The 13,889-nt window shown below is 32.6% G+C and overlaps 1 protein-coding gene across 1 annotated transcript in view; it reads right to left on the bottom strand.

Annotated features, from left to right (window-relative positions):
* Positions 1–312: 312 nt before the first annotated feature.
* Smp_074510 (putative gtp-binding protein alpha subunit, gna) overlaps positions 313–13,889 on the bottom strand; it is a 30,219-nt gene continuing 16,642 nt past the window's right edge. Inside the window, exons 4-5 of the mRNA XM_018789874.1 lie at positions 12,939–12,989; positions 313–1,332 (exon numbers count right to left, since the gene is read on the bottom strand). Of these exons, the coding sequence (XP_018655274.1) occupies positions 610–1,332; positions 12,939–12,989 (774 nt within the window). The 3' untranslated portion in view covers positions 313–609. The remainder of the gene's footprint in view (positions 1,333–12,938; positions 12,990–13,889) is intronic.

Here is a 13,889-nt window from a genome sequence, read left to right as displayed (position 1 = left end):
AATATGAATTGGCTAAAAACAAAACATATGAATGAGCATCGTGCCTTAAAAACGATTGGGGAATTTACCCGTTATCAACATGTATTGCTCCAGAATACGGACCATTGTTTCTTTATTTTCGAGACCCTTCATGTAATATATATATATATATATATATATATATATATAGAAAAATAAGATATATTATCTACACAAATCAAATGGAATAAATCACTGTATCTATATATAATCGATAGATTGTCGTACCATTAACATCTCGTGTTTATATATGTAAGCTCAACATAGGCAAATGCGTGGAGAATAAATCGAAACTTAGAAAGCACATATATTTATGTAATGAAGAATTAAGTAGCGTGAAAGACAATGATTGGATAAGAAAATATGAAATAAAAAGGGTGCATTTTTTATTAGTAGTAGGGATGATTTTGGGGGTAATTTGAATTTGGCACAGACATTGTTAGCAAGAAGAGTAAGACTTTTAATTAATTTTCGGAAGGTATAGATATTGTGTTCACTGAGATCCAAGGGCGCAAACAACATAATAAACCAAAGCAGAAAATGGAAGTAAACAATTTATAGTCCAAATATATGAACTTTATATATATGTATTTAGCTCATCATGATACGACGTAAATTATTTTGCAACACTGTATCTTGCATAGCATTGAATACCGTTTCGATATTTCGCCTATCGACAGCAGTTGTGAAATGACGATAGACCATACGTTTTCGTACAGGGGCTGTAAATGTTACGTTAGTGGATATAGGTACAGAGTTTTGTCTATGAAGAGATGAACATTTAGCAGTATTATTGAATGATGAGTGTGAAAGACTTGAACGAGCTTGAGTATCTGGTGGAAAATTGTGATTGACTAGAGAGGCAAATACTTCAACCATAAATGTTTGAACATCTTGCAGACGGAATGGATCCATTTTCACAGGGTAATTAGGAAACTCATCACGAATATTTGATGTACGTGAGTTCAACTTTTCTTTAAGTATATCAGTTTTATTAAAAAATATAATGATGGAAACACGTCTAAAAGCAATATGATTGATAAGTCCTTCAAAAACAACCATAGCTTCATGTAGTTTATTTCGAAATTCTTTAGTTAATCGATCTTGATAATGTTCATCGTAATGACTGGAAGCAATAAGGAACAGGACAGATGTCATATCAGCAAAACATTGACACCATTTACGACGTTCTTTTGTCTGTCCACCAACGTCAATAAAAACAAGTGATGATGAGTGAACATTTATTTCTTCTTCAATTATAGATTCCGTTGGTTTACGTGACCAAACTATGTCTTCATCAGTTGGACGATAATTCTAAAAAATAAAAAATTTTTCAAGAAATCCATTGTACTACTTAAAATAGTGTTAGTCTAATCCGGTTACTTATTTATTTTATCGAGAAGCGAATTACACGAAGTTGTGAAACAGTCAAAAATCTATTTTTAACTCACTGAGATAATAAAAACATATTATTCTATTAGAACAATAAATGCAGAAATTGGATCTTAAAAATCTAAAGTAGAAGTCAGCCATGTAATGCTATATCTTTTAGAAATCCTTTTACTAAACTTAGATGTTGGAAACCAAAATCAACTGAAAAGCTTTTAAGGGGGATTACATTTACAAGAGATAAATATACCAGGAAACATAAAATGTGATACGACAGTTCATAGATTTAAGACGCTATATTTCTTAACAGTGCAAAATGAGAACAATTTTAGACAGAAAACATAAGAATGAACTAGAGGGAGATTAAATGAAAAATGATAGGAAGTGGATGTTGTACATTAAATTCATGTGATTTAAGATTTTTCACAGAAGATTTGAATATATTCAGTGAAATTTAACGAACAAAAATACTACAATAAGTAAGGTCAGGATTTGATAAATTCATACAGAAATAAAAATGAATAAACTCATTTACCGGGTACTGGGATCCACATTCGAAATGTGAGGGCTAATAGTATTACACAGTTGGTCAAACTGAAATAGGTGGAGTGGGGTTAGAATTTAAACCTTGGTGACCGAAAATTGAACGTTTTAATTACTAAGCCAACGCTTCATGTTTCACAAATTACGAACATGTCGTTGCACAATGAAAAAAATATACTAACGAGGTATTACACTAACTACGTTTACTGACAACTTTATGATGTCGTTAAATGTAATTTAGAGTATGCGTTTCTTTTTCTGATGGCTAATTTACATTAGAAAATGTAAACATTACGCACATGTAATTTTAAGAAATATATATTTAAGTTGCATTATTTTTTATGAAAGGAAAAAGGCAAAGAAAAGAATGTAACTGTATGTTTAACAAAATGAGAGAGCCTTAAGTGAAAAAAATAATAAAACTACGTTGTTTGTTATTTTAGAAAAGAATTATTCACAATAACTCTGTAATCAGTTCAGAATCGTGTTTTTAAACTAAATGTACAACATTATTCGTGTTTGCAGCGAAAAGTCGTCATTAGTTATATAAATATTCGATCGATTCCGTCATTTGATTTATTTGTGTTCCTCTCAGGTGTCCATTATACCAACTAATAAATCTTGTTAAGTATACCAAATTACGTGTTACATTTACCCATTTCCAAGTGAAAAATTAATAATTGGTTATGAAGTGAGAAAGAAATTTATTTCTTATTTAACTGTTTGCTCATTCTATAAACAACACTGTTATTTTTCACAATATACTGTAATATACATCTTCGTTTACATTCCTATATATATGCATAAAAATTTCTTCGTTAGAAATCTTCATTATGAGCATAAAATAGAATCTAATAATAACAGTGTATACAACAATATACTTTTTCTATTTAGTTATGTAAAATAACTCTGCCTGTAGCTCCTCCAGGGGCTACTGCCGGTCCCAAGCCCGGGTAAACGAGGAGGGTTGGGCATGGGGTTAGCGACCCCATCCCGTAGAAAACCGACTCGCTAAAAAAACGCTAACTGGAAAAAAATTATTCACGTATTCATGTAAAAAACACTACAAAAATATATCCTGTATATATGCAGATTTATCTTAAACCATAATTTCTATAATGTTTTTTTTCTACTGTAACTGATACTAGTAGTACTACCCCTTTGATATTCATCTTGATATAGTGTGAAAACTTGAACCAATGCACATATATCCCAGACTCTACATTGTTCACGACCGACTAAATACAATTAGTTTTATTTTGAAAAAAATTTAAATCCTAATGACATGTATCACCAACCGGTTTTCGATAAGATATGAAGCTATTGTACTATGAGTTTTTGAAAAGTTTTATATTTTAGAATAAGCAACAAATAGCATTTTCCTTTTAAGATAAGCGATTAGAATGCAAATATTAGTAGTAATTCAGTTTCATAAGTCATACATCAACCAACTTATCAAAAAGAAGAAAGCAAGAGCAATCATTTAAGCAAATAACATGATTTTATTCTATTTCATTAGGTTCTTATCAGCTTCTTACAAACTATATTATTTAATGGTTAAAATTATAAATTGAGTTAAAAGTACATAAATGAATTTTGTTGGGATTTTTTATTTTCATAAATCAGCATAGTATGGGAAAGATGTAAACAAGTTTAGGAAACTAAATAAAAATTGCCTATAAACATACAATATGTAAAGGAATAATTTTACAACAATAATAGTAAAAGGAGAAACCGAAAAGTTAGGGACAAGTAGTTACGTGACGAGCACACGCCAATGATAAATAGAAATAAGGTGAATAAAATTCGGTTAGTTAAAAATTAAAGTTATTGAACTGGAAGTAAGTTAAATAAGGTGATGTAACAACCAAGTAATTTAAAGATTTGAAAAGAACTAAATGATGCAAGTAATTAAATTTTATGGTACAAAAACAGAAAATGTTTGTCTACATTGCCCCTTTGAAAACATAAATCACATGGCAATTTCTGCAGCAAACTTCAAAGTACAAGGGCTTGGCCGTTTGGTAATTACACTGAAAGATTTTAAAGGTGCCAAACTGATGTTTTGTCTTCAAGAGATTACATTATTGAAAGTATTTCTCCCTCTTGGTCAAAATTTTTTAAAAATATGTTTAAAAATACAAGGAAAGCCCTCTTTTCTATCAATCAATAAACGTGCCTGACAGGTATACGTTAATTTATGCACATTTGAAGCTAACACGAATGGGGAACTTGTTTACCCTTAACTGAAGCATTGAAGATGTTTAATTACAGGACTAATAGTTTGGGTGCACGGTAGGTCTTGGTTAATGCAGTATTAAGGTATATACTGACTGTCCTTGTAATATCATCACCTTCGAAGTTGAGATGGATAAAGAATGGTTCTTTGTTGACTGGAGTTATATCCAACTTGTTATCTCTAGTTTTTTTTTCCTATATCTATCAATTTATTTAGGTAAGTATTTTCAACTCAATAAGTAGTTTAAACTTTTAAATAGTACAGGTTGCAAGTAGCTGACAAGAAGCTAATGAAATCAGTTCATATTATTTTTCTCAAATCTTTGTTCTTGATTTATTTAAGATGATAAAATGTGAATATGTATACAAAACAACGGATTTCTTAATTCAAAATACACCAAACCAAGAAGTATAACAGAGATTCTTCTATCAATATTGAACTGATTTAGGAGAAGACGATATTTCACAAGTGATGAATTTAGATCGAATGCAAAATGACTAGATTGTTTATCTTAAAAGGTATGCGATAATAAAAAAAGCAAAGCCTACAGTTTAATCGAAACATGAACAATTAATTCTCCATATAAACAGAGTTCTAAATGTAGAATATTAATTATACTTATGGATAATTGCAAACATGGTATACCTATAAAAGGAAATATATGCAGAGCAAAAAATCTATTTAGAATTATGTGATCAAAACATAAAAATACTAATAATAATAGAAATACTCTAGTGAGTTTCATTTCCTTTAACTCGGATATGCTATTCATTTTTATTTTATATGCCCTGGTACGGCCGAGAGTGGGGAGAGTCCGCCCTCTCTCTCGAAATGCTCTCACATGGCCACACGTATATAGTCTCTACCAGGGAATTCCTACTCACTACCTTCTCGTGGCAGGGGTGTTGTTTACGAAATTGAGAGGACGAAAAGCGAATGTCCGGCGCTTTAACCGGGTTGGTGGACACGCAGGGCTCACCTCGGGGAGTTGGAAAACCCTGATTCCAAACCAATGGTGCAAATGGGCTCCAGTATCCTGAGGGAACAAATGGCGTATGAACCAATCGTTGGTCAACGGCTACCACGGGACTGCATCTCCTTAAGATGCTCCACTGCCTTGTGGACTAGACCTTCAGGTCAAAGGCTCGGGGTGTGGCCCCCTAAGAATTGTCTTACTGTGCGATAGTGCCCAAGGCAATCCACACTTAATCAGTTGGCAATCAGTGTCCGCAGGTACGGCATGTGCTTTGCACCATCCAAGTGCAAGGTACTCCTACAAGACTGGCAGGATTCTCATCCTGTACTCACCCTGGATGGTGAGCAGATTGAAGTAGTTGAGAAGTTCGTGTATCTAGGCAGCTATATAAGTGCTGGTGGTGGCGTGAGTGATGAGATTGATGCACGTATAATGAAAGCCAGAGCGGCTTATGCCAATCTGGGCCATCTTTGGCGCCTTCGTGATGTTAGTCTGGATGTAAAAGGTCGGATCTACAACGCGTCGGTGAGAGCAGTTTTGCTCTATGCTTGTGAAACCTGGCCTCTCCGAGTTGAGGATGTCAGACGACTCTCTGTGTTCGATCATCGTTGTCTCCGAAGGATTGCTGACATTCAGTGGCAACACCATGTTAGTAATGCAGAGGTTCGGCATCGTGTGTTCGGGCGCAGAGACGATAATTCGATTGGTGTCACCATCTTGAAACACCGACTTCGGTGGCCTGGACATGTTTTACGAATGTCGTCCCAGAGACTTCCACGTCGTGCATTATTTGCCGACTCTGGGACTGGTTGGAAAAAGCGGAGAGGAGGTCAGTGTATGACATGGTGTCGTGGTATGAAAGAAAGCTGCAAAGGGCTAGCTTCTGTTGGTCCTTCACGACTCCCTGGCTGGGGTCCGAGAGATGGTGCAACACAGTGGCTAGAGACGTTATCAGATATGGCTCAGAATAGAAGCCAGTGGCGATCCTGCTGTAACCTTCTTCTACTTTCTTCATAAAGAGTGGCCATAACTTTCCTAACTGAAAGAGTCTTCTGGTTGTACATTTCAGTCCGCCTTATCTTTTCATCCCTTCTCTTCCTACTTTCATTATTTTGTGTGGCGCATATGTATCTGGTGCCCTTTTGTACCAATATATATGTGTTTAAATAAATAAATAAATAAAAATTCAGTCTGGGCACCTGGGCAGTATCACAGCCCTCACACAAATCAAATGAGATTTGTGAGACGCATATTTATCTGTTGCTTCTTTGTATCAATATTTATCTGGTTAAATAAAAAAATAATAAATAACTTTCAGTGAACGTGTCTTAAATGATAAATCAAGCAGATAATGATGGAAAAAATTTGATTATTTATTCTTCTACTAATCACATTACAGGTATGGTATCAAGATACCGAGAGAGAAAGAGATGAATATACATGTTGTACATATCATGGAATCATATAAATTGTTGTAATGAAATGATCAATTTTTTATCCTGATAAGAAGTGGTTTGTTTAAACAATGTGCTATTGTAGTGTTATTAAGATGAGGGGGTGGAGGAGGAAGAACAATCTTCTAGTTATCTAGTGTGAGTGAGATAATAAATATTTCGTAAGTTAACTAATTTGTATCAGACGAAAAAGAAACATGAAAACCTTTTGTTCATATATGATAAATCTAATATGTATCTTGTGTAAATCCTAATATTAATGTTGTACAGTATTATGTAAGTTAAAATATAATTCTATCGAAAATCATAAAACAAACTAATGAAATCCTAATGATTAAGATAATTTGTATCGGAAAAGTGAATTTATCAAACGAAATTCTTTTAGACCATTAATTATAATTTAATTATTTTTTATTTCCCAATTTACCGATAAATAACAATAGGCGATCTTATGTGTTTTTTTATTTTTGTCTTAATGTAATTAACTAAACTTCTTATAAAAAAAGAAATCAATTGAATAATAATATTTTTATTGCCGTATTTTCTTTTACCATAATTAATTAGTCTCTTGTAAGTCATAGTTTACGAAGAATAAAAAAGTATCGTGGTTCAGGGGTAAACTAACTTATGATATAATGCATTATTTTTTCCATGTAATAGAATGTAAGCACTGGTTAGTACATATAGTACATAGTAGTTATTAATATTGAATTTTACGAATCAAGTTTGTAAAGTGATTCGTTTAGTGAAATAACTCTATTACAGTATTATCAGCGATTTTAATTAGTTGCAAGCTTCTTCAATGTTATTTATTAAAACACTTGACAGGAAGTTGTTCATCTAAATCCGTATATTTAAGCCTGATAAGTCAGACTTGAATTGTTCGGAAACACATGAACTATTCAAAAAAATTCACTGTTATTCATTGATAATGTGTGTGAACTAATAGAATGGATTTGTAGAGTTATTTTCTTTCGGTAACATAGAATTTATTTTACCTTTGTGTAAGGATGGCTCGTTGGCAAACTCAAGGAAGCATCAAGAAGTCCAGAAAGAGCCGAAGACATTCCATCCAATCACCGCTGGAGGAACATTCTAGAATGTTGACGTGTAGCTTCCCTAATGGATGAATAGGAAGGGTCCCCTATGTGTCTATTGGCTGTCCGAAATGATGATTTACTCTCAGCCAAAAACTATAAATACATGAGATTTTTGTACTATATTCGGCACTGGTTGGGAATAACACTCCTGCTTATTAATCTTCTGTCTTCTCTCTTGAGACGTTGCGGGTTCGATCGTTCAAGTAGTCTAGTAGTACGCGGCATAGCAAGAATCTAAGCTCTAGATATGACACTTTTATAAAAACGTAAATTAACAGACGACTGACATTATAAGGAATAACCATTCGTAAAAAACGACAATGAGTGACACATATGGGAGTAATGAAGATAACATCATATCCCTACTGATATCCGAGACAACTAGTGAGTAATCATGAAACTGTAATCGTTCTTCTCCAATTGAATATCACGAAACGGAGCATGAAGCAAATACAATTAAGATTTATTATTCTATACTCATTATACAAAAAAGGGAATTGATTAAGCAATGATTTTAGGCAAATAATATAAAGCTTATTACCGATTATTGCGTTACACAATTAAAGTAATTAGTACAATTTCTTAATTTATTGATTACCTCGATCAAAAGACCCATTCACACGTAACGTAACAATTACCAACTCAACTGTTTGAGTACATAAAAACTATGGTTTCAGAGAATAGGTGCGAAATGAATTTTTCTCAGAGAAGATAATTAACAGAAATGGAAAAAGTTTATTCTTCCAGTTTCAGATTCAACTTATCGTTGTATAAATCGATATTCAATATCACCATTTCATGTTTCCTAAATACCAATTACCCCTAGCTGAAGAGTGAAAAACGTCCCGGCAAAAGTGAGTGATTAAATATGTTCAGCTTTCTGAATCAGTTTAGTTTAAATAATGTAAGTGGTTTGCCGTGTGATTATTAGTTTGTATTTCATAAGAAAAGTAAATAGTACTAGATGTTGAGATGATTGTTCTAAAAGTTAAGCAGTTAAATTGTATCGTATTATCAATGAAAGTGTTTTCTCTAATATTTTAGAGATAAAGTCTATCGAAAAACAGTCCCTATGAGTTCAAAACAAAATAAAAAATATATCTGGAAAGACTTTATCCACATAGTCTAAATTTGATAGGAAAGTGGAACTTAATTAATTGAAAGATGAACTAACTTTCGAATAAACTAAAAATGTAAGTTATTTTGTTCTCATTTAAGAAAACATGTAGGATAACAAATAGCTTACTCTTCTAGGGAAATCCACTTGACATTATATGTTTACAGCAGTTGTTCATCTCAAATTTGTTTTGTAACAGTTAAAATCCTCAATGATGAATCATTGCATACATCAATGGAAGGGTTTTCACAAAATACAACATACCACAGCGAAAGGGATCTAAATATATATTTTTATACAGCAGATAGAAATCCATATGGGGTTTTATAAGTTGAAAACAATATATTTTCAGTAACATCGTTTTGTTTGGTAGATATTGTTAGTCAAGATAATGGTTGATAATGTCTTTATATTTTGAACAAGATAAAAAATGAACATATATGTTTATTTAGAAAACAGGACTCAGTAACTATATTTTAACCTTGAGATATACGACTACTCATAAGAAATACTTCGAATCAACTAATCAAATTAAACATAGGATGCTTTAGTACGTGACCTGATAGTTGAAAGTCCAAAGCCTTGTGTAATGAACTTCGGCTCTATTGAAAACTATGAAAAATATTGTTTAATTGAATTAAGCATCAAAAACCTCTAACGTGCAATCGTAAATAACTGACATTCTGAATGCTTTTAAGAATAAAATTTCAACCGATCCTGTTTATTTGTGTATTAATAAAATTCAGTGTTACAAGTTAACGTAATACAATGTCAAATACATTATTACATAAACTATAAAAACAGTGTCTCGGTATTTTGTTTACTTTCATAACAAGTATACATACATGACTATAAACGGAACAGCTGGCAGTGGAATCAATTTTGGTCAATAAGTTGGACAAAAACAGTGTAAAGTGTTCAACTTTTTAATATTTTTAGATTATAGATTTGAGTATTCTTATGATGTGATTTAATTTGAGCAAAGTTTCCAAAAAATATATAGTTCGTTACAAACTAATTTACGATAAATTAACAATTAATGACTTCAACTGCGGTTAGGAATGTATTCATAGCATTCCAATCTTCAAGTAAGCTTACTATCTTCATTTAAACTGGTGAGTTTCCACCGTATATTTTCATTATCATTATAAAGAAATGAGTTGTTCCAATCCTTCTATTATTATGACAAACTAGGTTCAAGATTGAAAATAATATTCATAGTATCGTTTATATACCATAAGTATTGATGGATTAAGCCTACTAGGTATAAGATGTAAGTAATAAAATGAACTACTGACTAGATATGATTATTCTTTTACTCAGTATATGATTATGTAAATATAGGCAAAGGAATCCGTTGAATTCAACAATGTTAAGTTAAACATCAAATCGTGGAATACGTCAGAAGAGAAGAATGAATAAAACAAGAGTGATGGATGATATAATAATCATACGACGGAAGAAAGAGATTGTACATCGAAAAATGATTTGTAAAAATTTCTGTAATCAGCTACCATTAACAATCATAAAACTCATATTTTATAATTTACACTATGTACACAACCAAGCCTCTAAGATATAACTTTGTATGTTTTACAACATTTTGTTTGTGTGAGATGTGATAAATCTATAAAGTCTCCACTATTATTGATGACATACATAAAAGTCAAGTGACTTCATTATCCATATACTTATTTATAAGTTGAGGTTTGTTAATTCAGAGTCTTGATCAAGTATTATGAATATAAATCAGAACAACTAACGTCTGTATATAACTTCTCTAAAAGCTCTTTTCCAGTAGAGATATAAATTAGATCATACAATGAGGAAGATTTGTAGCTCAGGTAGATGCTTTCGGTGTTGTTGAGCTCTTTGAACCAGATAATTTAATTTCTAATCTGGACAATATCGGTGTCAATCTCATGTACAAATGAGCCTCTAGTAAATACACTTCTACGAGGCAAGCGCTGATGATATTGTTCAGAGTGACAAAAAATGCTCTGCAATTAAAAAAAAATCTAGTTCAGAGAAATCAACACCAAAAGATTACGCAACTCTACTTGGTACCATGTCTATTTAGTAAGATGTATCTATTTTAAGGTACACTGGAAAAAGTAATTTGATCATCACGAATCGAAATCAGTTGGAGTGTGGTGAACGAGTACTAAAGTAGACTCAGTGAAATAGAGAAATCAAACATCAAATATACCATTTGCACAACCTCTTTGAAATGTGTCTCACAAACTACATCATTCCTTCATTCCTGTTGCTACTTTGACTGCTTTCAGTTTTCTTCTCCCTTCTCTTTATTTTTCTCTTCTGTTACTAAGAATTACACTTCTCATGACTGACACATACTACTTATATCTGTCCGCATAAGTAGCACACACCGCAAGAAAACCGATAAAAACCACGGAGCACTAGATCCGTCGTTTATCCTCATTTGGATCTGATTAACGGTGCATCTTCATAATTTAAGACAGAACCCAAAACCTTCATGTCTCATATGATAAACCATATATTCTAGAAATTGCTAGACAGTGCTAGAAAACTGAGTTGGGTGTTCCTAGTTGAATTTGATTTCCTGAACAGTAAGAAATACGACAACTATTCATCACTTACAGAGAGGCCCATAATCACGGTTAGATAAAAGTACGGTAGACAACTCTTTAAAAGGTATTTACTGAAAGTGCGTGAACTAATTGATTGAAATCTGATCTCTACTAGGCCCTTTCACAACAATGAGTGGAGTAAAGTTCATAACAGAAACAATACTAGCAAGAAAAACAGCAACATGAAAGATAGTAGAAGGTTGCTTTTTCAACTAGAGATTTGTGAACAATGGTTCCCATTGTGCACTTTAGTCAGTGGTCAAACTTCATAGTTTATCAGGTAGACATTACGTAGACCACTAACTGGGATCCACGTAATGTTCGGACTCCGATTTAAGTGTATTTATCGTCATGTAAATAATGAATTTATCGTTTACGCAGAAATAATTTAGGCAGTGACATGATAATACTGATGAGAGAAAACGTTGAGTAGGGTGCTGAACAGGTAACACAAAATCTTGTTTCTCATTCAATAGTAAAATGAACAGAAAATTGTATAGACTACGCTTTAATTAACCATAAAAGAGACAGGAAACCAAATAACTAGATTACCGCTAATTATAAATAGCTTAAATTTGGAAATTATGTCTATAGCATTATAACCAGTTAATGGACAAGATTAAGTAAATAATATATTTTGTGGACAATATTTAGTTATATTATTTTATGCTCATAAAAACAATTTCATATGATCAGTATATCATTGGATTAAATCGTATAACTGACACTCATCCGAATTGCTTTCTGTCTAGTTGGTGTTATTTGCGCGTGTTTATAACTAATAAACAATGCGAGGAAAAGTATGTCAAACTTCAAGACGCTTCCTGTTAAACATAGATATTATTTGAATTAATGAAGTATATCAAACCGTAATCTATAAGGAGCAATACTTAAGCAATAACTATTTAATGAATCATTGTTTACATATTTTCTGTAAAAATAAACACTATTCATCTCAGCACTGACTAACAGCTTATCGTATCCCTAAATATTTAAGCATGAACAAGGATAATAGTACAACTCATTTACCGAGGAAAGGTCAATTAAATTAGTTCTAAGTAAGTTTTCCTAAGAGCTAGTGATACAAAGCAACTACGCAAACTGAGTTAGATGAAACGGGTTCGGAAACATATGTAATTTTTAAAATCTGAATTATCAAGTAAGTACTCCCTAACAAAACTTTAAGTGATTTAAAAGTTTGACGAAGTTATTATAACACATAAAACTGTTTTAATAAGAACCTGTGATAATGATATTTTATCAACAGAATACTAATGTCACATAATGTAAACAATAGGCATTACTACAATTTTATTAGGATTAGTTTTTAATCCAATTAGAAAGAAAATAAGTAACGCAATAGATACTATGATAACTACAAAGATCCACTGTTCTATCATTTTTCAACTTAACTTTTAGAAGTAAAGATCTGATACAGGAAATGATGGGGAGAAATAAGACAAATAATTTCATTTTACAAATGTACTTACTTCTACACCAATATGATTTAAACGATTGAGATAATAGCGTGTATTCTCACTCTGTAAGATAAGAAATAGAACCACACATAAAATGGATGCTAGAACAAATAGGTAGAAATGTATTTGATACAGTATTAAATATAATACAAAAAAAGTACTGAAATAATGGTCGAATTATAAGAACAAAGATGAATGCATACTAACTAACGCAATACGTACACCTGGGATGTATCAGTTTAATCGTCTGAATTACGTGTATGTGTACAAAATTTGAGGAAATACTTATTTAACCCTATATATCAGGTTGGATACATTCATACAATAGTTATGATTACATTTTATCTCCGAAATTAATCAATAAGCGTATTTATATATACGTTGGAATGTATAATTTTATGATAGTAAGCGTATGAACTTCAAAACTAGTTGAAATTACAATTGAATTCACCACTCGATCTAAGCTAGACCACCATTGAAAACCTGGAAGCACTGGACAACCGCTTCGTCCTAGCGCGAGACTCCTCAGTAGTGAGCATCCACGATCCAGCACGCAGGATTCGAACCCAAGACCCTCGACCTCACGCGCCAATGTTTAACCTTTAGTCCACTGAGCCGAGATTCAGCGGTGTTAATGTATAACTCCAATCGATCCATGATCTTGCACAACCCTTCATCTATTATCTAAGGTTGATAATTGTCTCATGATCGACACGGATTGGACTCTGATGGTAGCGGATTCTCACTAGAACTCCAGGAGTTCCATCTTGAAGCTAGTCACTAATGAGCACATGATTATTGTCAGTATTGAGATTTGTGGAGATCGTAGTATATTCACAGTTGAATTCACAAGTTGACCTAAGCTAGACCACCAGCGTTCGCGTGCGAGACCGCAGGTCTTGGGTTCTAGTCCCGCGTGAGGGACCGTGGATGTGCACTGCTGAGGAACCTTATACTAGGACG

This window comes from Schistosoma mansoni, chromosome W (assembly GCF_000237925.1).
Source record: "Schistosoma mansoni strain Puerto Rico chromosome W, complete genome".
NCBI classification, from domain to species: domain Eukaryota; kingdom Metazoa; phylum Platyhelminthes; class Trematoda; order Strigeidida; family Schistosomatidae; genus Schistosoma; species Schistosoma mansoni.
The sequence above is the reverse complement of the archived record's forward strand: the minus strand, read 5'-3'. Positions and strand labels throughout refer to the sequence as shown.